The sequence below is a fragment of the Ceratotherium simum genome, chromosome 25 (genome assembly GCF_057802395.1).
Source record: "Ceratotherium simum simum isolate JZ-2026a chromosome 25, ASM5780239v1, whole genome shotgun sequence".
Classification (NCBI taxonomy): Eukaryota; Metazoa; Chordata; class Mammalia; order Perissodactyla; family Rhinocerotidae; genus Ceratotherium; species Ceratotherium simum.
Genome location: NC_141924.1, coordinates 4832738 through 4854446, shown reverse-complemented (window position 1 = coordinate 4854446; position 21709 = coordinate 4832738). Strand labels below are relative to the sequence as shown.

Below are 21709 nucleotides of genomic sequence, written 5' to 3'. Positions count from 1 at the left end.
TAGTTAAAAAGATGAGCAAGAGAATTGCCCAGTGCTGTTCTTGTTCTTTTACATGGTACTGTCTCCTCCCAGAACTGATTTTATGGAATCTGCTTTTTATTGAAAATTTTTGCTTGAGATGAAATCAGAAGCCATGAAGAGCGTGATCCCCTTTCTTTCCTGGACTTGAACGTAGACAGAGCCTCCAGGCCTCTCTGTCACTGCTGTGATGGGTGAAGTCGGGCTGGTCCAGAAGCAACTTGAGGGACTCCCTTTGCTGCCTAGACAGTTTTATACCTGAGGCTTTGATATGATTAATGAGATTTTTAAGATCAAAGGAAAGGGGAAAAAAGCTAGGGTTGTCTCACTTCAATTTAAACCAAAGATGTTATCCATTTGCAGGTAAATGGATAGAAACAATAATAATCTTGATGATAATAGTTAACATTTAAAAAATGTAACTGGTTATGTGCTAGAAGCAGTGGGCCAAAGGCTAGTTTATTTTTTCCCTTTCCAGGCAGGGAGGCTCTCTAGTGTTATGGGGGAGGGAAAGGAGAGCCTTAGAACAGAAAGTTGGACTGTGGGCTGGCAACTTGTCTTTGTGCTTTGCCAGCCTCGTGGGGAAGGAAGCGGGCATTTGGTGAGCCCACCCTAAGCACCAGGCTTTGTCCCGAGAGCTTGACTTGCAGTATCTTGTTTGATCCTTAGAACAAACACAAGAAATAGTATGCTACTATTTTTCCATTTTTACAAAAGAAGAAACTGACTCAGAGAGGTTCAAGAACTTGTCCAAGAGTCACTCCTTCAGTAAGTGATCGAGCCTGGGAATGTTGTCTCTGATTCTAAACTATCTGACTCTAAAGCTGAGCTCAGGAGCAGTTGCCATAACCACCCCAAGACACACTTTGACGTGTTGTGTGTGCCTGTGCCATCCTTTAAACAGCCTGTGACCCTGGGCAAGGGCCTTCACCTTTCTGAGTACCAGTTTTCTCCTCTTTAAAACAGGATGAGCGATATCTTCCACACAGGATTGTTGTGAGTTTTAAATGAGATTACCTGGGTGAAATGTGCGCATGGTGTGCTCAGTAAATGTCATGTGTCTCTCCCCTTGCCTCGGAAATGATACTACACTAAATGTTTATGATAATATTACTTTCTTTGAAAACAATTAATTTTTATTACTTTCTTTTTTGAGTGTAAAAGTAGTACATATAAACTATAAAAATTCAAACATTACAAAAGTAAATAATATGGCAAATAAAATATCAGCTGTCTGCTGGCAGGGCCATCAAAGCAAGGGCTGTACTTTGTGGTTATGGATCTTTTTATTGCATGCAGCTTATGGTTGGGTTGAAGTGAAGATGAACATTTAAGACTGTTAGTTTTTCTGCCTGTTACCTTCTAGGATTGTATTATTATTCGCTGGTTTTTTTTTTTTTTGTGTGTGAGGAAGATTAGCCCTGAGCTAACATCTGTTGCCAATCGTCCTCTTTTTGCTGAGGCAGATTGGCCCTGGGCTAACATCCATGCCCATCTTCCTCTACTTTATGTGTGGGATGCCTGCCACAGCATAGCTTGATAAGTGGTGCCCAGGTCCACACCCGGGATCCGAACCTGCAAATCCCGAGCTGCTGGAGCAGAGCGTGTGAACTTAACCACTGCGCCACCACTGGGCTGGCCCCTTCACTGTTGATTTTAAAGGAAAATTCTGATCATTTAGGTATCAGCTCCTGGAAAAAACATTTTCTAGTTAGAAATATAACAGAGATTCTAGTAAGGACTTTGAAGCTAACCTTAACTAAAGCCACTATTTCTGAGCCTGTCAAGATTCAGATCTCAACCAATATATACGTTTCTGGTGTTTTATTTTAAGTTATTAAAGAGTTAATCAAAAAGTGTGATGCTATTAAGGCCTAGATATTTTTACATCTTTTGTCCAAACATTGTACTTTGTGTGGACTGGGATTATATTTTGCTAGGATATATGAAACGGTATAAAACAGCAAAGCAAACAATCTGAGTCATGAAATTTCAGAAAGTACTCAAAGAAAACTATTCAAAGCAGTTAGCTCTGCATGTAAATATAACCCCTATTGTGGGGGTCACTATACTTTTACTGTAAAGAGCCAGATAAATAGTTCAGGCTTTCTTATCTCTGTTAGAATTTCTCAGTTCTTCCATTGTAGCATGAAAGCAGCCATAGATAATATGTGAATGAATGTACATAGCTATGTTCTAATAAAACTTCATTTGTGAACATTGAAATTTGAATTTCATAAAATTTTCACATCATGGGGGCCTGCCCGGTGGCGCAAGTGGTTAAGTGCACGCGCTCCGCTGTGGCTCCTGGGGTTCGCCAGTTCGGATCCTGGGTGCTTGCTGACGCACCGCTTGGCAAGCCATGCTGTGGCAGCGTCCCATATAAAGTGGAGGAAAATGGGCACGGAGGTTAGCCTAGGGCCAGTCTTCCTCAGCAAAAAAAAGAGGAGGATTGGCAGGTGTTAGTACAGGACTGATCTTCCTCACAAAAAAAAAAAATTTCACATCATGAAATTATATTTCTCTTTTGATTTTTTTTTTTTTCCAAAACACCTCGCCATAAAGAAACAGGCAGTGGTCCCATTTACCTGGTAGCCATTTGTATGTGTAGAGGCAAGAGCAGGAAGAGAGGTGGAACAGCCTCTTTTGTGGGAGGCAGGTGCTGAGCCACTTTGCCCATGGATGGATAAAGAGAACAGGAGCAGTGGCTCTCTGACTGCCTGGCCTTGGGGAAGGGAGAGAAGACCCTAGCCATGTGCATACCAACCCTGATCTTTTTTTTTTTTTTTTTTTGTGAGGAAGATCAGCCCTGAGCTAACATCCATGCCAATCCTCCTCTTTTTTTTTTTTCTTTTTATAATTTTATTTATTTATTTTTCCCCCAAAGCCCCAGTAGATAGTTGTATGTCACAGCTGCACATCCTTCTAGTTGCTATATGTGGGATGCGGCCTCAGCATGGCCGGAGAAGTGGTACGTTGGTGCGCGCCCGGATCTGAACCCGGGCTGCCAGCAGTGGAGCGCGTGCACTTAACCGCTAAGCCACGGGGCTGGCCCATCCATGCCAATCCTCCTCTTTTTGCTGAGGAAGACTGGCTCCGAGCTTACATCTATTGCCAGTCCTCCTCCATTTTTTCCCCAAAGCCCCAGTAGATAGTTGTATGTCATAGTTGCACATCCTTCTAGTTGCTCTATGTGGGACGCCGCCTCAGCATGCCGGGACAAGCGGTGCATTGGTGCGCGCCCAGGATCCGAACCCAGGCTGCCAGTAGTGGAGCGCGCGTACCCAACCACTAAGCCACGGGGTCGGCCTCAGCCCTGATCTTTAGGAGTGAACGTCTTGGCTTAATTCTGATTTATGTTGAGGGGAAGTGAAGAAGGTAGGGAGCTGTATTAGTTTCCTTTGCTGCTATAATAAATTACTGCAAATTTAGTGGCTTAAAACAACTGAAATTTATTATCTGATAGTTCTGGAGCTCAGAAGTCCAAAATCAGTCTCACTGACCTAAAGTCAAAGTGTCAGCAGGGCTGGTTCCTTCTGGAGTCTCTGGTAGAGAATCCATTCCCTTGCTTTTCTGGCTTCCAGAGGCTGCCTGTATTCCTTGGTTTGTGGCTCCATCTTCCTATCTTCAACACAACACAATAGCGTCTTCCAATCTCTTTTTCTAGCTCTGACCATCCTGCATCCTTCTGATAAAGGACCCTTATGATTACGTGAGGCCCTCTCAGATAATCTCCCCATCTCAAAACCTTTAAGTTAATCACATCTAAAAAGTCTCTTGTGTTTTCTGACGAATTCTGATTTTCCGATATCAGCTGGGTGTCCAACAGTTCAATTCCATTCAGACACAATCTTTCTGGAGTTAGTGGCATCAGATCCCATAACTTAAAGATTCAGTCCCACAAGACTCCCCCACTACGGACACCAGCTGCAAATGAGATGCCTAGGCTGTATTTCTGCCCAGCTGACTACAAATTCAGGGGTTCCCATAATAGCCCTCAAGTCTAATAATTCAATAGAACAACTCACAGGACTCAGGGAAGCACTTTACATACTGTTACCAGTTTACTATAAAGGATACAACTCAGGGACAGCCAAATGGAAGAGATACATAGGACGGCGGGGGTGGGGTTGGGGGTGGGGGGTGAGGGGGGTGCATAGAGTGTCCATGTTCTCTCTGGGCATGCCATCCTCCCAGCACTTCGTTATGTTCACCAACCCATACAGAAGCTTTCCAAACTCATCATTGAGGAGTTTTTATGGAGGTTCCATCACATAAGCATGATTGAAATTATTGGCCATTGGTGATTGAACTCAAGTCTCCAGCCCTTTTCCCTTCCCCAGAGGTTGGAGCTTGGGGCTAAAAGTTCCAGCTCTCTAATCACATGATTGGTTCCTCTGGCAACCAGCCCCCATCCTGAAGCTATCTGGAGGCCCAAGAAGAGTCCCCTCATAAGCATAAACTCAGGTATGGTTGAAAGGGGCTTGTTGTGCATAACAAAAGACACTCCTCTCCCATAGGCAATTTCAAGGGCTTTAGGATCTCTGCCAGGAGCTAGGGAAAAAGACCTATTATATATTTCTTATTATACCACGTCTCTTTTGCTGTATAAGGTAACATATTCACAGGTTCCAGAGTTTAGGATGTGGACATCTTTCAGGGACTATTATTTTACCTACCACAGTCCACCCTTTGGCCCCTAAATATTCCTGTCTATCCTATGTGCAAAATACATTAATTTTATTCCTAGGTCTCCCAAATTCTTGACCCATTACAGTGTTAACTCAAGACCAAACTCTCATCTAAGTCTCGTTAGTTAAAAAGCCCCAAATCTCATCATCTTAGTCATCTAAATTACGTATGGGTAAGACTTTGGGTATGATTCATCCTGGGGCAAAATTCTTCTTTACCTGTGGACATATGAAACTAGAAAACAAATTATCTGCTTACAAAACACAATGGTAGGACAGGCATGGGGTAACAGTTTTAGACGTTACCCTTTAAAAGAAGAGAAAATTGAAGGAAAAAGGAATCACTGGTCCCAAGCAATTTCAAAATCCAGTTGGGCAAACTCAGTTAGGTTTTGAGGCCTGGGAATAATCCTCTGTGGCTTGAGGCTCTGCTCTTGGCCCTCCCCTCAGAGTCATCCTTCCTTTTTCTTGAAGGATAGCACTTGTTTACATCTGAGTAATTTTATCAACCTATTTCCTGCCTGTAAGATTTTGGGAGTCTGACTGCCTTCTTTCATTTCATCTTTTCTCAGTGCATTTTGTCCAAGCTGACAGAGTTTCTGCTGGTATGACAGTCTCAAAAAACCTTGTGGGTCTCACATATATGTCATGGGGATTCACACCATTAGATCGGAGAGTCCACCAAAACCTTTTCTAGGTTACTCCATCTCTACTCCTGGATTTTGCTGAGATGATTGAGGGAATCTGTTAGTCGTACACTTAGTCTCTTCAAAGAGCCCTCTGTGTGAAGGAGTACTGTCACCTTTTGATCCTTCCAAGGCACTACCAAAAGGATGTCCACAGCCTTGGATTTTCTCTCCAGAGCATACCTTCCTGACAGTAAATCTCTTAGTTTTAGCGTCTTTTGCAATATGGATAGGCTGAGAATTTCCCAAATCATCAAGACCTCATTCTCTGTTACTTCCTTTATCTTTTTCCTCTTGAATTTTACTATAAGCAGCAAGCATTAATCAGGCCTCACCGTCAGCATGTTGCTTGGAAATCTGCTAGGTTAACATCCAAGTTCATCGTTCATAAGTTTTGCTTTCCACATAACTGTAGGACACAGTTGAGCTAAGCTTTGACCACTATATAAAAAGGATGGCCTTTCCTCCAGTTTCCAATAATGTGTTCCTCATTCCTTCTGAGCCCTCGCCAGCAGTGCCTTCAATGTCCATATTTCTACCAACGATCTGTTTTAAACAATATAGGCTTTTTCTGTCATGCTCCTCAAAATTTTTTCAGCTTCTGCCCATTGAGACTTCCACATTTTTAGGTATTTGTTATAGCAGCACCGCACTTGTGCTACCCAAATTTGTATTAGTTTCCTATTGTTGCTGTGACAAATTAACAAAAACTTAGTGGCTTAAAACAACACAGATTTTATCTTAACTGTTCTGGAATTCAGAATAAAATGGGTCAACATGGTTGCATTCCTTTTGGAGGCTCTAGGGGAGAATCATTTTCCTTGCCTTTTCTAGCTTCTAGAGGCTGCCTGCATTCCTTGGCTCATGGCCTCCTTCCCTGACCCTGGCCCTGTGTATTCCTCTTATAAGGACCTTTGTGATTACATTGGGCCCACCTGGATAATCCTCTCTCAACATCCTTAATTTACTCATGATCCCCTTTGCCATGTGAGGTACCATATTCACAGATTTTGGGGATTATGATGTAGACATCTTTGGAGGACCATTATTCTGCCTACCACAGGAGCTGTAAACCAGTAGTCTCAGCACCATTCATTGGATCATCATTTGAAACGCAGGTTTAAGAAAAAGATTGTGTATAACTTTATCTTTTTTAAAAACCTGATGCAGGAACTTGGATACAATTGGCGTTGCTGTTGATTTGATTCTTCTTTTTCGTGAACTTCGAGTGGAACAGGAATCCCTGTTGACAGGTAACTTGCATAATGATTCATGAGTTATTTCTATCTTTGAAAAGGGTTTAAAAACCAATACTTTGAGTATTACATCATTCATTAACGCAAATGTTCTGTATTTCATGATACAGAGAAACTTCTTTAGTGATATTAAAGAATTAGCATAAAAGAAAGTTGCAGCAACTTCCTTTCCTCCTGTTGTGGGTTGAATTGTGTTGTCCCACAAATTCACATGTTGGAACCATAACCCCCAGTACCCCAGAATGTGACTGTATTTGGAGATAGAGCCTTTAAAGAGATAATTAAGGTAAAATGAGGTTATATCAGTGGGCCCGAATCCAGTCTGATGGGTGTCCTTATAAGAAGAGGAGATTAGGTCACGACACACACAGGGATGATCGTGTGAAGACACGGAGAGAAGACGGCCATCTATAAGCCAAGGAGAGAGGCCTCAGAAGAAACCAACCCTGCTGACACCTTGATCTTGGACTGTAGCCTCCAAAACTGTGAGAAAATAAATTTCTGTTGTTTAAGCCACCGTTCTCGGTGGTATTTTGTTATGACAGTGGTGGCAAAGTAATACAGTGTCTTTCACTATGGATGATATTGATCACTTTGTGGATGTAGCAGGCCCTGTTCTAGGTGTTGGATGTGATCTGAACAGTGACCAAAGCAGACAAAAATCTCTGCCCTCAGGGAGCTGACATTCCAGTGAGGGGAGCCTGATACTGAATCTGTTAAATAAATCAAATATGTAGTATGATGGAAAGAGAAGTTAGCTCTGATTGTTAATGGCTGTAGATATGGGATGAAGAGTTAAACCAAGCTTCTTAATTTTTTTTTTTTTTTGTGAGGAAGATCAGCCCTCAGCTAACATCCGTGCTAATCCTCCTCTTTTTGCTGAGGAAGACTGGCTCTGAGCTACCATCTATTGCCAATCCTCCTCCTTTTTTTTCCCCCAAAGCCCCAGTAGATAGTTGTATGTCATAGTTGCACATCCTTCTAGTTGCTGTATGTGGGACGCGGCCTCAGCATGGCCGGAGAAGCAGTGTGTCGGTGTGCGCCTGGGATCCGAACCCGGGCCGCCAGTAGCAGAGTGCGCACACTTAACCGCTAAGCCATGGGGCCAGCCCCAAGCTTCTTAGTTTGAAGACCAAGAAGCCAGACATTGCACGGGGTGGTGGTGCACCCCGTGCACCACGTCTTTCTAGACGTTTTTGAATATTTTTTTTTTTTATGGGGATTGGTAGCATGTCTGAATGCGAACATGCTCCTTTTTTTTTCAGTTATTTTATTGAGGTCATAATGGTTTATAACATTGTATAATTTCAGGTGTACATTATTTACCAATTTCTGTATAGACTGCATCATACTCACCACCAATAGTCTAATTTTTATCCGTCACCATATATATGTGCCCCTTTACCCCTCCTTCCCCTGTGGTAATCACTAATCTGTTCTCTTTATCCATGTGTTTATCTTCCACATATGAGTGAAATCATGTGTTTGTCTTTCTCTGTCTGGCTTATTTTGCTTAACATAATACCCTCAAGGTCCATCCATGTTGTTGCAAATGGGACTTTTTTTTTTTTTTAATGGCTGAGTAGCATTCCATTGTATAGATATACCACATCTTCTTTATCTATTCATCAATTGATGGGCACTTAGGTTGCTTCCATGTCTTGGCTATTGTGAATAATGCTGCAGTGAACATAGGGGTGTATAGGTCTCTTTGAATTGTTGATTTCAGCTTCTTTGGATAAATACCCAGTAGTGGGATAGCTGGATTGTATTTCTATTTTTAATTTTTTGAGAAATCTCCATATTGTTTTCCATAGTGGCTGCACCAGTTTGCATTCTCATCAGCAGTGTATGAGGGTTCCCTTTTTTCTGCATCCTCTCCAAAATTTGTTATTTTTTGTCTTGGTAATTATAGCCATTCTGACGTCTGTAAGGTGATATATCATTGTAGTTTTGATTTGCATTTCCCTAATAATTAGTGATGTTGAACATCTTTACATGTGCCTGTTGGCCATCTGTATATCTTTGGAGAAACGTTTCCTCATGGCCTCTGCTCATTTTTTGATTGGGTTTTTTGTTTTTTTGTTGTTGAATTGTATGAGTTCTTTGTATATTTTGGAAATTAACCCCTTGTCTGATATGATTTGCAAATATTTTCTCCCACTTGGGGCTTGTCTTTTTGTTTGTTCATGGTTTCCTTTGCCTTGCAGAAGCTCTTTAGTCTGATGTAGTCCCATTTGTTTATTTTTTCTTTTGTTTCCCTTGCCTGAGTAGACATGGTATTTGAAAAGATGCTGCTAAGACTGATGTCAAAGAGTGTACTGCCTATATTTTCTTCTAGGAGTTTTATGGTTTTAGGTCTTACATTCAAGTCTTTAACCCATTTTGAGTTAATTTTTGTGTATGGTGTAAGATAATGGTCTACTTTTATTCTTTTGCACATGGCTGTCCAGTTTTCCTGACACCATTTACTGAAGAGACTGTCTTTTCTCCATTGTATGTTCTTGGCTCCTTTGTCAAAGATTAGCTGTCCATAGATGTGTGGTTTTATTTCTGGGCCTTCAATTCTGTTCCATTGATCTGCGTGTCTCTTTTTGTGCCAGTAGCATGCTATTTTGGTTACTATAGCTTGGTAGTATATTTTGAAGTCAGGGCTTGTGATGCCTCCAGCTTCGTTCTTTTTTCTTAGGATTGCCTTTGCTATTTGCGGTCTTTTGTTGTTCCATATAAATTTTAGGATTCTTTGTTCTATTTCTGTGAAGAATGTCCTTGGGATTCTGATTGGGATTGCATTGAATCTGTAGATTGCTTTAGGTAGTATGGACATTTTACCTATGTTTATTCTTCCAATCCATGAGCATGAAGTATCTTTCTATTTCTTTATGTCATCTTCAATTTCTTTCAGTAATGTCTTATAGTCATTTTATAAGTCTTTCACCTCCTTGCTTAAATTTATTCCTAGATACTTTATTCTTTTTGTTGTGATTGTAAATGGGATTGTATTCTTGAGTTCTGTTTCTGCTAGTTCGTTATTAGTAAATAGAAATGTAACTGATTTTTGTAAGTTGGTTTTGTACCCTTCAACTTAGCTGTAGTTGTTGATTATTTCTAATAGTTTTCTGATGGATTCTTTAGAGTTTTCTATATATAGGATCATGTCATCTGCGAACAGTGCGAGTTTCACTTCTTCCTTTCCAATTTGCATACCTTTTATTTCTTTTTCTTGCCTAATTGCTCTGGCCAAAACATCCAGTACTGTGTTGAATAGGAGTGGCGAGAGTGCGCACCCTTGTCTTTTTCTTGTTCTCAGAGGGATGGCTTTCAGCTTTTCACCTTTGAGTATGATGTTGGCTGTGGCTTTGTCATATATGGCCTCTATTATGTTCAGGTACTTTCCTTCTATACCTATTTTATTGAAAGTTTTTATCATAAATGGATGTTGGATCTTGTCAAATGCTTTCTCTTGTCTTGGATCCTGTCAAATGCATCTATTGAGATGATCATGTGATTTTTATTCCTCATTTTGTTAATGTAGTGTATCACAGTGATTGATTTGCAGATATTGACCGTCCCTGTGTCCCTGGTATAAATCCCACTTGATCATGGTGTATGTTCCTTTTAATGTATTGCTGTATTTGGTTTGCCAATACTTTGTTGAGGATTTTTGCATCTATGTTCCTCAGTGATATTGGCCTGTAATTTTCCTTCTTTGTCTTGTCCGTGTCTGATTTTGGTATCAGGGTGATGTTGGCCTCATAGAATGAGTTAGGAAGCATTCCGTCTTCATCAATTTTTTGGAATAGTTTGAGAAAGATTCGTATTAAATGTTCTTTGAATGTTTGGTAGAATTCTCCAGAGAAGCCATCTGGTCCTGGACTTTTGTTTTTTGGGAGGTTTTTGATTACTGCTTCAGTCTCTTTACTTGTGGTTGGTCTATTCAGATTCTCTGTTTCTTCTTGATTCAGTTTTGGGAGGTTGTATGAGTCTAAGAATTTATCCGTTTCTTCTAGGTTATCCAATTTGTTAGCATGTAGTTTTTCATAGTATTCTCCTACAATCCTTTGTATTTCTGTGGTATCTGTTGTAATTTCTTCTCTTTCATTTCTAATTGTATTTATTTGAGCCTTCTCTTTTTTTTTCTTAGTCTGGCTAAGGATTTGTCAATTTTGTTTATCTTCTCAAAGAATCAGCCCTTAGTTTCATTGATCCTTTCTACTGTTGTTTTGGTCTCTATTTCATTTATTTCTCCTCTAATTTTTTATTACTTCCCTTCGGCTGGCTTTGGGTTTTGTTTGTTCTTCCTTTTCTAGTTCTTTTAAGTGTAGTTTAAGATTACTTATTTGAGATTTTTCTTGTTTGTTGAGGTGGGCCTGTATTGCTATGAATTTCCCTCTTAGAACTGCTTTTGTGGCAACCCATAAGAGTTAGTATGTTGTATTTTCATTTTCTTTTGTCTCTAGGTATTTTTTGATTTCTCCTTTGATTTCTTCATCGATCCAATGGTTGTTCAGTAGCATGCTGTTTAGTCTCCACACATTTGTGACTTTCCCAGCTTTTTTCTTGTAGTTGATGTCTCGTTTCATAGCATTGTGGTCTTGAAAAGATGCTTGATATGATTTCAATGTTCTTAAATTTATTGAGGCTTGCCTTGTTTCCCAACATATGGTCTATCTTTGAGAATGTTCCATGTGCACTTGAGAGGAGTGTATATTCTGCTGTTTTTGGATGAAATGTTCTGTATATATCTATTAAGTACATCTGGTCTAGTTTTTCATTTAACTCCACTGTTTCCTTTTTGATTTTCTGTCTGGGTGATCCATCTATTGATGTAAGTGAGGTGTTGAGGTCCCCTGCTGTTATTGTGTTGCTGTTAATTTCTCCTTTTAGGTCTGTTTATAGTTGCTTTATATACTTTGGGCTCCTGTGTTAGGTGCTTATATATTCATAAGTGTTATGTCCTCTTGGTGGGATGTCCGTTTTATCATTATATAGTGCCCCTGTTTGTCTCTCATTGCCTTTTTTTATCTTGAAGTCTGCTTTGTCTGATATAATGTTGGCAACATCTACTTTCTTTTGCTTGCCATTTACTTGGAGTATTGTCTTCCATCCCTTCACCCTGAGCCTGTGTTTGCCTTTAGAGCTGAGATGTGTTTCCTGGCGGCGGCATATTTTTGGGTCCTGTTTTTTAATCTCTCCAGCCGTTCTGTGTCTTTTGATTGGAGAACTCAATCCATGTACATTTAGAGTGATTATTGATATACGAGGGCTTGATACTGCCATTTTGTCTCTTGTTTTACAGTTGTTCTGTATTTCCCTTGTTTCTCTTGCCTTGTATTTCTGACTGCCATTTCAGTTTGGTGGTTTTCTGTGATGCTTTTCTCACTTTTCTCTTTATTTATGATTTGTGTCTGTACTGTGATTTTTCTGTTTAGTGGTTACCATGAGGTTTGTATAAAAGATCTCATAGATGAGGTAATCCATTTTCTGATAGCCTCTTATCTCCATTAGCCTAAGCAGGTTCCTTCCCTTTCCTCTTCCCCTTCAAAGTTATTGTTGTCACAAATTATTCTGTTTTGTGTTGTGAGTTTGTAATTTATATGAGAGTTTATAGTTATTTTTGATGCTTTTCTTCCCTGGTGTTTACTAACCTGTTCTGATAGACAGCTGTAATTTTCTGATTTTGTTTGTCTGTTTATCTTCTTGCTCAAGGCTTTGTAAATCTTTGCCTTTTTGTTTCAGGTATGAGGGCATCCTTGATCATTTCTTTTAAGGGAGGTCTAGTGGCAATGAACTCCCTCAGCTTTTGTTTATCTGGGAAAGCTTTTATTTCTCCATTGTACCTAAAGGATAGTTTTGCTGGGTAGGGTATTCTTGCCTGAAAGTTTTTGCTTTTCAGTATTTTGAATATATCATTCCAGTCTCTCCTAGCCTGTAAGGTTTCTGCTGAGAAATCTGCTGAAAGCCTGATTGGGGTTCCTTTGTAGGTTATTTTCTTCTGCCTTGCTGCCCTTAATATTTTTTCTTTGTCCCTGACTTTTGCCAGGTTTACTGTTATATGCCTTGGAGAAGATCTTTTTGCATTGACGTAATTAGGAGTTCTATTGGCTTCATATACTTGTAAGTCCAGTTCCTTCCCCAGGTTTGGGAAGTTCTCAGCTATTATTTCTTTGAATAAGCTCTCTGTTCCTTTCTCCCTCCCTTCTCCCTCTGGAGTATCTGTTATCCTTATGTTGCATTTTCTAATTGAGTTGGGTATTTCTCAAAGAATTTCTTTATTTTTTTTAAGTCTTAGTTCTCTCTCCTCCTTCATTCTGAAGCATTTCTATATTTCTGTCCTCTAAATTCTTGATTCTGTCCTCCATAATGTCAGCTCTGTTTTTTAAGGTTTCTAGATTGTTTTTTATCTCATTCATTTGTGTTCTTCATCCCCAGAATTTTTTTTTTTTTTTTTTTTTTTTTAGGGTTTCAGTCTCTATGGTGAAGTATTCCTTTTGCTTCTTAATTTTATTCCTGAGTTCATTGGACTGTCTTTCTGAGTTTTCCTGTAACTGGTTGAGTTTCTTTATGATAACTATTTTGAATTCTCTGTCACTTAGATTGTAAATTTTTGTGAGTTCCGGATTGGTTTCTGGAGACTTGTCATTTTCCTTCTGCTCTCAAGTTTTAATGTAGTTCTTTAGGGTATTTGATGAAGTGCTCCTTTACCAGCACGTAGTGGTAGTATCGGATTGTAGATTCTGCCTGCCAGCTCTCGGGGAGGGCAGGAACTGTGTTTTCTGAACCTGCTGCATCTGCTGGAAGTTGTGCTGATAGGGCTCATCTGCGTTTGCCCACTGACCGCAGCCGCTTGCTGGGTCACATGCGCACACGCAGGTGCTCTAGTGCAGAACCACTGCATTGGCTAGGGACCCGCTGAACCCAGTGTGCTAGGCAGGAGGGGAGGGGTGCTTTCTTTCGTGCATGTGGGCCTGCTCTCTGCTCCCAGGTGGTTCACCTGGGCTGCTGCGCTTGGGTGGGGTACCCACGCAGTGGCTGAACCACAGCATTTGGTGTGGAGCATTCCTCTGGGCCGGGCTGCAACTCCGAAAGCAAAAGCATTCACTTGCAGGCCTGCCTGCTTCCCTGCCTCCTCTTACAGTTGTGCACCGGCTGCTTCGTGAGGACCCATGACCTAGATCACTGCCGCTGGGGAAGGAGAGGGGATCCGCTCGCCTCCTTCCACAGCTTCCTGGGGATCCAGTACCGCCACCTTCTGATGTATGGCTGTGTCGATCTCTCAGACATCCTATTGTGCTTTGTAGGGAATCCTCTGTTGGTTAATGAATGTCTGTTTGGTTGTAACTTAGGGGGGAGAGACTAAGGGAACAGCTCACTCCACTGTGATGCTGTTTTTGGTTCTTGAACTACTATCATCAATAGTTCTCCTTTGGACAAGCATTGTTAACTTAACATCATAATAAAAGAACATAGAATTTTAATATATGATCTCTTTATCCAAGGAATTAAAAAACTTTATGAGTAAACTTAAGTCATTTAATAAGAAAATCTCAATGTAAATATCTAGCTTATTAGTAGATGTACAGATTGTAGGTTAAAAAAATTCTTTTTAATAAAGGAAGTCTTTATAACATAATGAAATGAATACTTTGAGAAATCTCCAGCTGTATTTAGAATATGATTTGATTTATAAATTGATTTATGTACAATTCTTAATGCCTGTACTTATTATATAAAAGTGAGGCATACTTATCTTAATGTTAATATGCATGCTGCTGTTGGAAGGTAGATAGAGAACTAGAGATGAGAGTCTCTTTTTACAGGCATAGAAACTGAGGCACAGAGTGAAATAGGCTAAATTAGCTGTTGGAGGTGCTGCCTGGCTTGGTTTAATTCTCATTCTATTCTGTGATTTTTTTAGTATTTTCATTTAAAACTCATTTGTTAAAATTCCTGCATCTTTCTATTTGATTTAGAATTCTTCCTTTGGGAAATCATAGTTATCTAAGAATTTATAATTAAGTTATCTAAGAATTTACACACAAAGCATTTGCTCTAAGTTTTGAACAGCAGTAATTTCTCCAGTATTCTAAAGAAATTGATAGGGTGTAGGATGTAGTTGTAAAGTATTTTTTATTTTTTTTTTGTGCTGAGGAAGATTTTCCCTGAGCTAACATCTGTGCCAGTCTTCCTCTACTTTGTATGTGGATTGCCACCACAGCTTGGCTGGCAAGCGATGTAGGTCTTGCCTGGGAACTGAACCCGTGAACCTGGGCCGCTGAAGTGGAGTGCATGGACCCAACCACTAGGCTACAGGGCCAGCCCCTGTAAAGTGTTTTTAAGGTGTTATATATTAAAGTTATTTTTGTAGCTCCATTTTATAATAAAATGAAAGCCTCAGTGCTCAAATTGGGGGATTAAAAATCAGCAATAAAATACAGATTTCACTCTGTTGCATGGAAACAACTATTTTTGAAGTCTGTGTGTGGTATGGTTATTCAGAAAGAGAGTTCAGAATGTACTACGTTTTGTAATTGCTGAAAAATACTGATGTGGTGGATAGTGTGTCCTTGGCAGAGCTGTAGAGCTGTGGTAGGCCAAAGCACGTTTCTCTTGTAAAGATGTTTTCCTAAATGAGATGCCCAGAGGAAGCGCTGCACAAGTGCTGTGATTAAATAACTGTCAGAGCAAGCCAGCCCCTCCACTTGTTCATTGAATCCCATCCCCACTCGCCCACTCAGAAACACTTCTGAAATTATCCCCTTTCTCTCCGGCTTCATCACTTTTTCCTTTATTATTTTATCAGCATATAATATGCTTTCCTATTTTCCGTCTTAAAAATATCTTCCCTTGACTCCCTGTCCCCTTCAGTCCATTATCCCTTTTGTCTGCTTTGTCCTACATCTGCTCCAAAGATTTGTTATTTAGTGTTTACAATATATGATAAAAGATTATTTCATCCTTTCTTCACATGAGATTCACATAACATAACTACTTTAAAGTGAACAACTGAGTGGCATTTAGTGCATTCAGAATATTGTGCAACCACCACCTCTATCTAATTGCAAATATTTCATCACCCCAAAAGGACACCCTGTACCCACTGAGCAGTTGCTTTCCATTTCCGTCTCCCCTGAGCCCTTGGCAAACACTGTTCTGTGTTCTTGTCTGTGAATTTACCTATTCTGGATTTTTCATATAAGTGGAATCGTAGAATTATGTGACCTTTTGTGTCTGGCTTCTTTCACTTAGAGTAATGTTTTTCGAGGTTCATTCACATTGTATCATGTATCAGTACTTCATTTATTTTTATGACTGAATAATATTCCATTGTATGAATATACCACATTTTGTTTATCTTCATTTGTTGATGGACTTTTGGATTGTTTCCACCATTTGGCTAATATGCCACTATTTGGCTATTTAGAATAGTACTGCTATGAATATGTGTATACATTTTTTATTTGAGTACCTGTTTTCTGATCTTTTGGGTATATACCTAGGAGTGGAATTGCTGGATCAATTTTATATTTAAATTTTTAAGGAACTGCCAGACTTTTCCATAGCACCTGAACCATTTTACATTTTCACCAATAATGTGCAAGATTCTAGTTTTTCCACATCTTTGCTGACATTATTTTCCTCTTTTGGGGGTTATAGTCATCCTGGTGGGTGTGAAATGGTATCTCATTGTGGTGTTTTTTTTTGTTTTTTTTTTTTAAGTGAGGAAGATTTGCCCTGAGCTAACAGCTGTTGCGAATTCTCTTCTTTTTGCTGAGGAAGATTGGCCCTGGGCTGACATCCTTGCCCATCTTCCTCTACTTTGTATTTGAGACGCCTGCCACAATATGGCTTGATAAGCGGTGCGTAGGTCCATGCCCGGGATCCGGGCCTGTGAACCCTGGGCTGCCTAAGTGGAGCACGCTAACTTAACCACTGCGCCACCGGGCCGGCCCCCTCTCATTATGGTTTTGATTTGCATTTCCTTAATGACTAATGATGTTGAACATCTTTTCATGTGCTTATTGGCCATTTGTAAATCTTTTTTGGGGAAACGTCTATTCAGGTCCTTTGCCTAGTTTTTCATTGTTCTGCTTGTCTTTTTGTTGTTGAGTTGTAAAAGTTATTTATATATTGTGGATACATAATTAAGAAGTATGTTGAATCTGTAGATCCGTTTGAGGAGAGTTGCCGTCTTAATGATCTTGAGTCTTCCATTCATGAATATGGAACATCTCTTCATTTAAGTGCCAAACTTTAATTTTTCAGTTATATCAGTTTTCAGTAGTTGACCTGTGTTTATGGGCAGAGTTGGAAGGATATTACTGAGGCAAGAAAGAAAATGTAAGTTAAGTCATATTTTTCACTATCTTCTTGAAAAAGACAGCTAACGATATTGCTGTATTTTATTCGGAATTCAACAATGCAGTTTGGATTCAACAATGAAACTTAAAACGTTTTGTAGTATATTAGTTCAAACCTAATACAAATCTTTTAAAAAAAATATTCCGGTTCCTAATAAAGTGTCTCTGCTGTCCTTTGACTATTTCTCTGTGAGAATCTTATTCTTGGTAGATTTTTAGCAGGGTTTCTGTGCCAGTTTTTTGTTAACCACTCTTGAGGTAAGAACTGTAATTACATTGTCAAAATAATATTTAGAGTATTATTTTCAGAGAATAATTGCAGTGGTGTGACGAGTATATTATGCTCATCAAATTTTATGTAAACACAAGCATGAGTTATTTTAATTGAGTTATTGGTGTTGTTTTTGGTCTTTATTCTTTTCTAATCTGTAAAAATAATGTTGGGATTTTTGACGGGCTTTGTAACATTTGCAGTATTTACATAAAGATCAGTTGATAAGCTGTTTGGTAAAGGTAAACTGTCATTTGTACTTGTCTGGAGTTTTCTTTTCTTGTTTCTAGGATGTCTTTAAACCTTTTCCTTCCCAGAATTGTGTTCTGATTCAGAGTGCTAATTTTTAGTTGCCTGGTGAATTGTTAGGTCAGTTGGCTTTCAGACCAACTTTATTGTGGGCTTTTTTTGTGTTATATTAAATTTTACAAGGATTTGAGTATTAATATTCTAGAATATTCAGTAGAAATAATAAACGTCATTTTAAGCTGTGACTTAAGATTAAAAGCGAAGAGTTTTTATTGTAAACATTTTATATAATTTCTTTCTTTTCTTTTTTTTTTTTTTGAGGAAGATCAGCCCTGAGCTAACATCCGTGCTAATCCTCCTCTTTTTGCTGAGGAAGACCGGCTCTGAGCTAACATCTATTGCCAGTCCTCCTCCTTTTTCTCCCCAAAGCCCCAGCAGATAGTTGTATGTCATAGTTACACTTCCTTCTAGTTGCTGTATGTGGGACGTGGCCTGAGCATGGCCGGACAAGCGGTGCGTCGGTGCGTGCCCGGGATCTGAACCCCAGGCCACCAGTAGCGGAGTGCGCGCACTTAACCGCTAAGCCACGGGGCCAGCCCTATATAATTTCATTATAATTTTTAAAACCTCAAGAAAGTGGGAAGAAAAACAATCATTACTGTGTATGCAGACTACATTAAACACTTGACTCTCTTTAGTCATTTTCAGTATTTGTATGTATGGGTATGAATGTATACTTGCAATTTTATATCTTGCTTCTTTATTTTAGATTATAATATTAGCAATTCAATTTTGAGGTTCTTGGTTATCATTTTCTTTGTATACTTTTTTTTTTATTTCAGTGTTTTGATTTTTGACCACAATTTCACAACTCTTCTTTGAGCAGCCAGTTGTCGAATTACTATGAATAAGTGAAGAGCACAGGCACGTTACACACCTTATTCTTTTTAATCTTTACAACTACTCTGCCTTTGAGGTATTGGAGCAAGCAGCCTGCCCTGTGCTCAGCTAGGGATTAGGCAACAGGGTTTGAAGGGAAGGCCAGATCCTAGGAAGGTCCGAGGACAGAGGGCTTGAGCTCTGGGGCTGGGTCAGCAGGCCAACCCCTCTCTTCCAGCAAAGCAGAGATCTAGAAAGTTTAAAGACTGTGGAAGTCCTCTTGCCCTTAAAGATGTCTTCCTGATTGCTCCCTGGTCAGAATTCCTTTAATGGGGCAAAATCTTTCCTCTCAAATTCTCTTGTGGGCTTTTACTTTTCTTGATCAGCCTTGATTCCTGTCCCTGGTGAAGAGCCACTACTTGTTCTTCTACCACTTAGAAGCTTTATGCCCGGGGGCGAGTTAGGTAACCTGCACTTTGTTTTACTCTTGTGTAAAAGGGGGAGAATAGTAATGCCTAGCTCATAAGGTTGTCATGGAGATTGATGAGATCATACAGTTAGAACACAGTGTCTAGCACCTGGTAACCACTCAACAAGTGTTATCACTTTTATTATTACTACCTCTTGGCCTCATTACTCGGTTCTTAATGCTGTATTCATGCCGGCGTTTAGTTCCTCAGAAGTGTTTCTCTATCTTTCTACTCAGGATCTCATCACATGCCATTCCGTGTGCATGGACTTCCCTGGCTCCAGTGTGAACCACTTTAAAGACAGTTAGCAAACAGCAGGGCCTGGGCGCTGACCCCTTAGCATGGAAGCCAGGCATAGCTGGGGCATGGCCATGGAAGGCTGAGGCCTGGTCAGGCCCTGGCCTTTTAGTTATGGATGTGTCCTGATGAAGGGCCTGGGACAAGGGTGGGCACACAGGGATTAATGGCAGTGTCTGTTTACCATGAAGTACAGAAGTATTGTAAGTAATTTACTAATCAGCATTGCCATACCCCTGTGAACCGGCCGAATGTTAGCTCTTTTCTTTCAGTGCACTGTAGTGGGTAAGAGCTCTGGTGTTGAGGTCAGTCTAGTTCCAGTTTTGGCTGAGCCTCTTACTAGCTCCTAACCTTGGGTGATTTACTTAATCTCTCGGTGCCTGTTTTTCTCATCTGTAAAATGGAGATGATGATATCTGCCTTATTGTGAAAATTAAATAAGAATTCATGTAAAATACAGCCTTTAGACTGGTGCATATCACATTAGTGATTACTTAGTGTTAGCTATTTTTCCGGTTATGAGGCTGTAGATTTTCAGCTTCAAGCTTACCCTTCTGTGCTCTGTTTTGTGCCGCTGGGGCTGGGAGTCCACAAACACGTTTCTCCTTTGCTTTCTGTTGGATTCAGCCAATGAAGGATGCTAGTGGGAGACCAGACGGCGGGAGGAAGGAAATGGGGACTTGCTCCCCACTTGTCTCCTTTGGATAGCAGCAGTTGGCTTTACCGTCCATCTTCTTTCCAGCCTTAAAAAGCCTGGTTGTGTTCACTCAGGGATATCAGCCAGCCAGGTCCCTTCCTGAGTGCCCGCTGTCTAAGGCCCTCCACTGTGCTTTGGAGCTTTCAGCAGGTGCTGGGCAGCCCCTGTCCATAGAGCTCTGGGTTCCAGCTCTGGAGAGCCCCCGCTCAGGCTTCTGGGTTTTCAGCACCTTGCCCTCTTCCTTTTGTGTCTCCAGTTCTAAGGGTGGGAGCTGTGTCCTGTAGTCTTTTTTTTTTTTAAAGATTTTATTTTATTTTATTTTATTTTTATTTATTTTCCCCCCAAAGCCCGAGTAGATAGTTGTATGTCATAGCTGCACATCCTTCTAGTTGCTGTATGTGGGACGCGGCCTCAGCATGGCCGGAGAAGTGGGTGCGTCGGGTGCGTGCCCGGGATCCGAACCCGGGTCGCCAACAGCGGAGCGCGCGCACTTAACCGCTAAGCCACGGGCCCTATAGTCTTAATCTCTGTGTTACCTCAATGTTGCCTTTTTAGTTTAATTCTTTATATTAAATTTTCTTTGTTAAAATAACAAATAGTTTGGTTCCTGTTTGCTTGACTTGGCCCTGACTGATTTAGCTATTATTTTCTGAGGCTTGTCTTGATGCCATCTTCTCTTGCTTCCACTGGGGCCCTTTTTCCCTTCCTCCCTCTCACTCTCCCTCTGTCCTTCCTTTCCTTCTTTCTCTCCATCCACTCTGCCAGCTAGAGTACAACCAGGGGACAGAAACCACACTGTAATTTGAACAGGGAAACTTGAATATAAAGAATTGCTAACTATAACAAAGGCTTGAAATAACAAGATTGACTACTAAGAAGTAAAGAGAATGCCAAAGAATATAGGAATTGCAGATATAACATGTGGCCTAGTACCCCTAGGGCTGAGATGAGTATCCGAGGAAGAGGCTCCCCTCCCCCTAAGTCTGAGATCCCGACCTTGTTGGAAAAGACATGGTCACTGGGTGGTGGAGAAGTCACTGAAGGGTGGTGTTGGTGGAACTTGCTGGAAATCCACCCTCTGCAGCGCAGGGGGAAGTCATCCACAGGGAGGTACCATGACTCAGAACTTGCTTTGAAGCATCCTGAGGAAGTTTCTGGCTGCTGGGAATTGCTGGTTAGTTGCGCTCTGTAGGAGCTGGTCACTGAAGAAGATGTTCACAGCAGAAGATGGATGCTAGAGAGACAGCATGCTGCAGAAGCCTGGCCAGAGGAGAACCCCAGAACCAGGAAGAGAAAAACCTCCTCTCCCTCTGTTCTTCCAGCACCTCTGCTCACAAGGCTGAACATGCCAGCTGACAAAAGACACATATTTGAAGGGCTCACCTCTGTTTTTGTAGAGCAAGCAATAAAGGATTTATTTGGAGCTGAGAGGCAATGATTGATAACTGATACCACTCAAAAATATTTTAAACGCAGTCTGTGTAACAGAGCTCACGGATATGACTCTCTTGGATATAAAGCACTTTGGAGAACCTTTAGTTCCTGTTGCATTACATCCTCGCAAACACTTTGTTATTTTTTGACTATAATTTTTACCAATCTGGTTGGTTTTTAGTAGAATCTCATGGTTTTCCCATGGAGTTGAGCACTTTTTGATATATATATAATTATATATATATGGAAAATTTTATAAATATATACCCAAAGCCTTTTGGGTATCTTGTGTGTTTCAAGTTTTTTTTTTTTTTGCTGCCCGTTTTTCTACTGGATTGTCTGTCTTTTTAAAAGATTTGTAAGAGCTCTCTGTGTATAAATCCTACAGCACTTGTGTGTT

The 21709-nt window shown here is 40.4% G+C and overlaps 1 protein-coding gene across 2 annotated transcripts in view; it reads left to right on the top strand.

Annotated features, from left to right (window-relative positions):
• Nucleotides 1-21709, top strand: part of ATXN10 (ataxin 10) — a 186043-nt gene that overhangs the window by 26045 nt on the left and 138289 nt on the right. For both annotated transcript variants that reach the window (XR_015556327.1, XM_087448747.1), the window contains exon 3: nt 6566-6648. Coding sequence is in view for 1 of the 2 variants with exons in the window: in XM_087448747.1 (XP_087304873.1) it covers nt 6566-6648 (83 nt within the window). In the remaining variant the exon portion in view is untranslated. The remainder of the gene's footprint in view (nt 1-6565; nt 6649-21709) is intronic.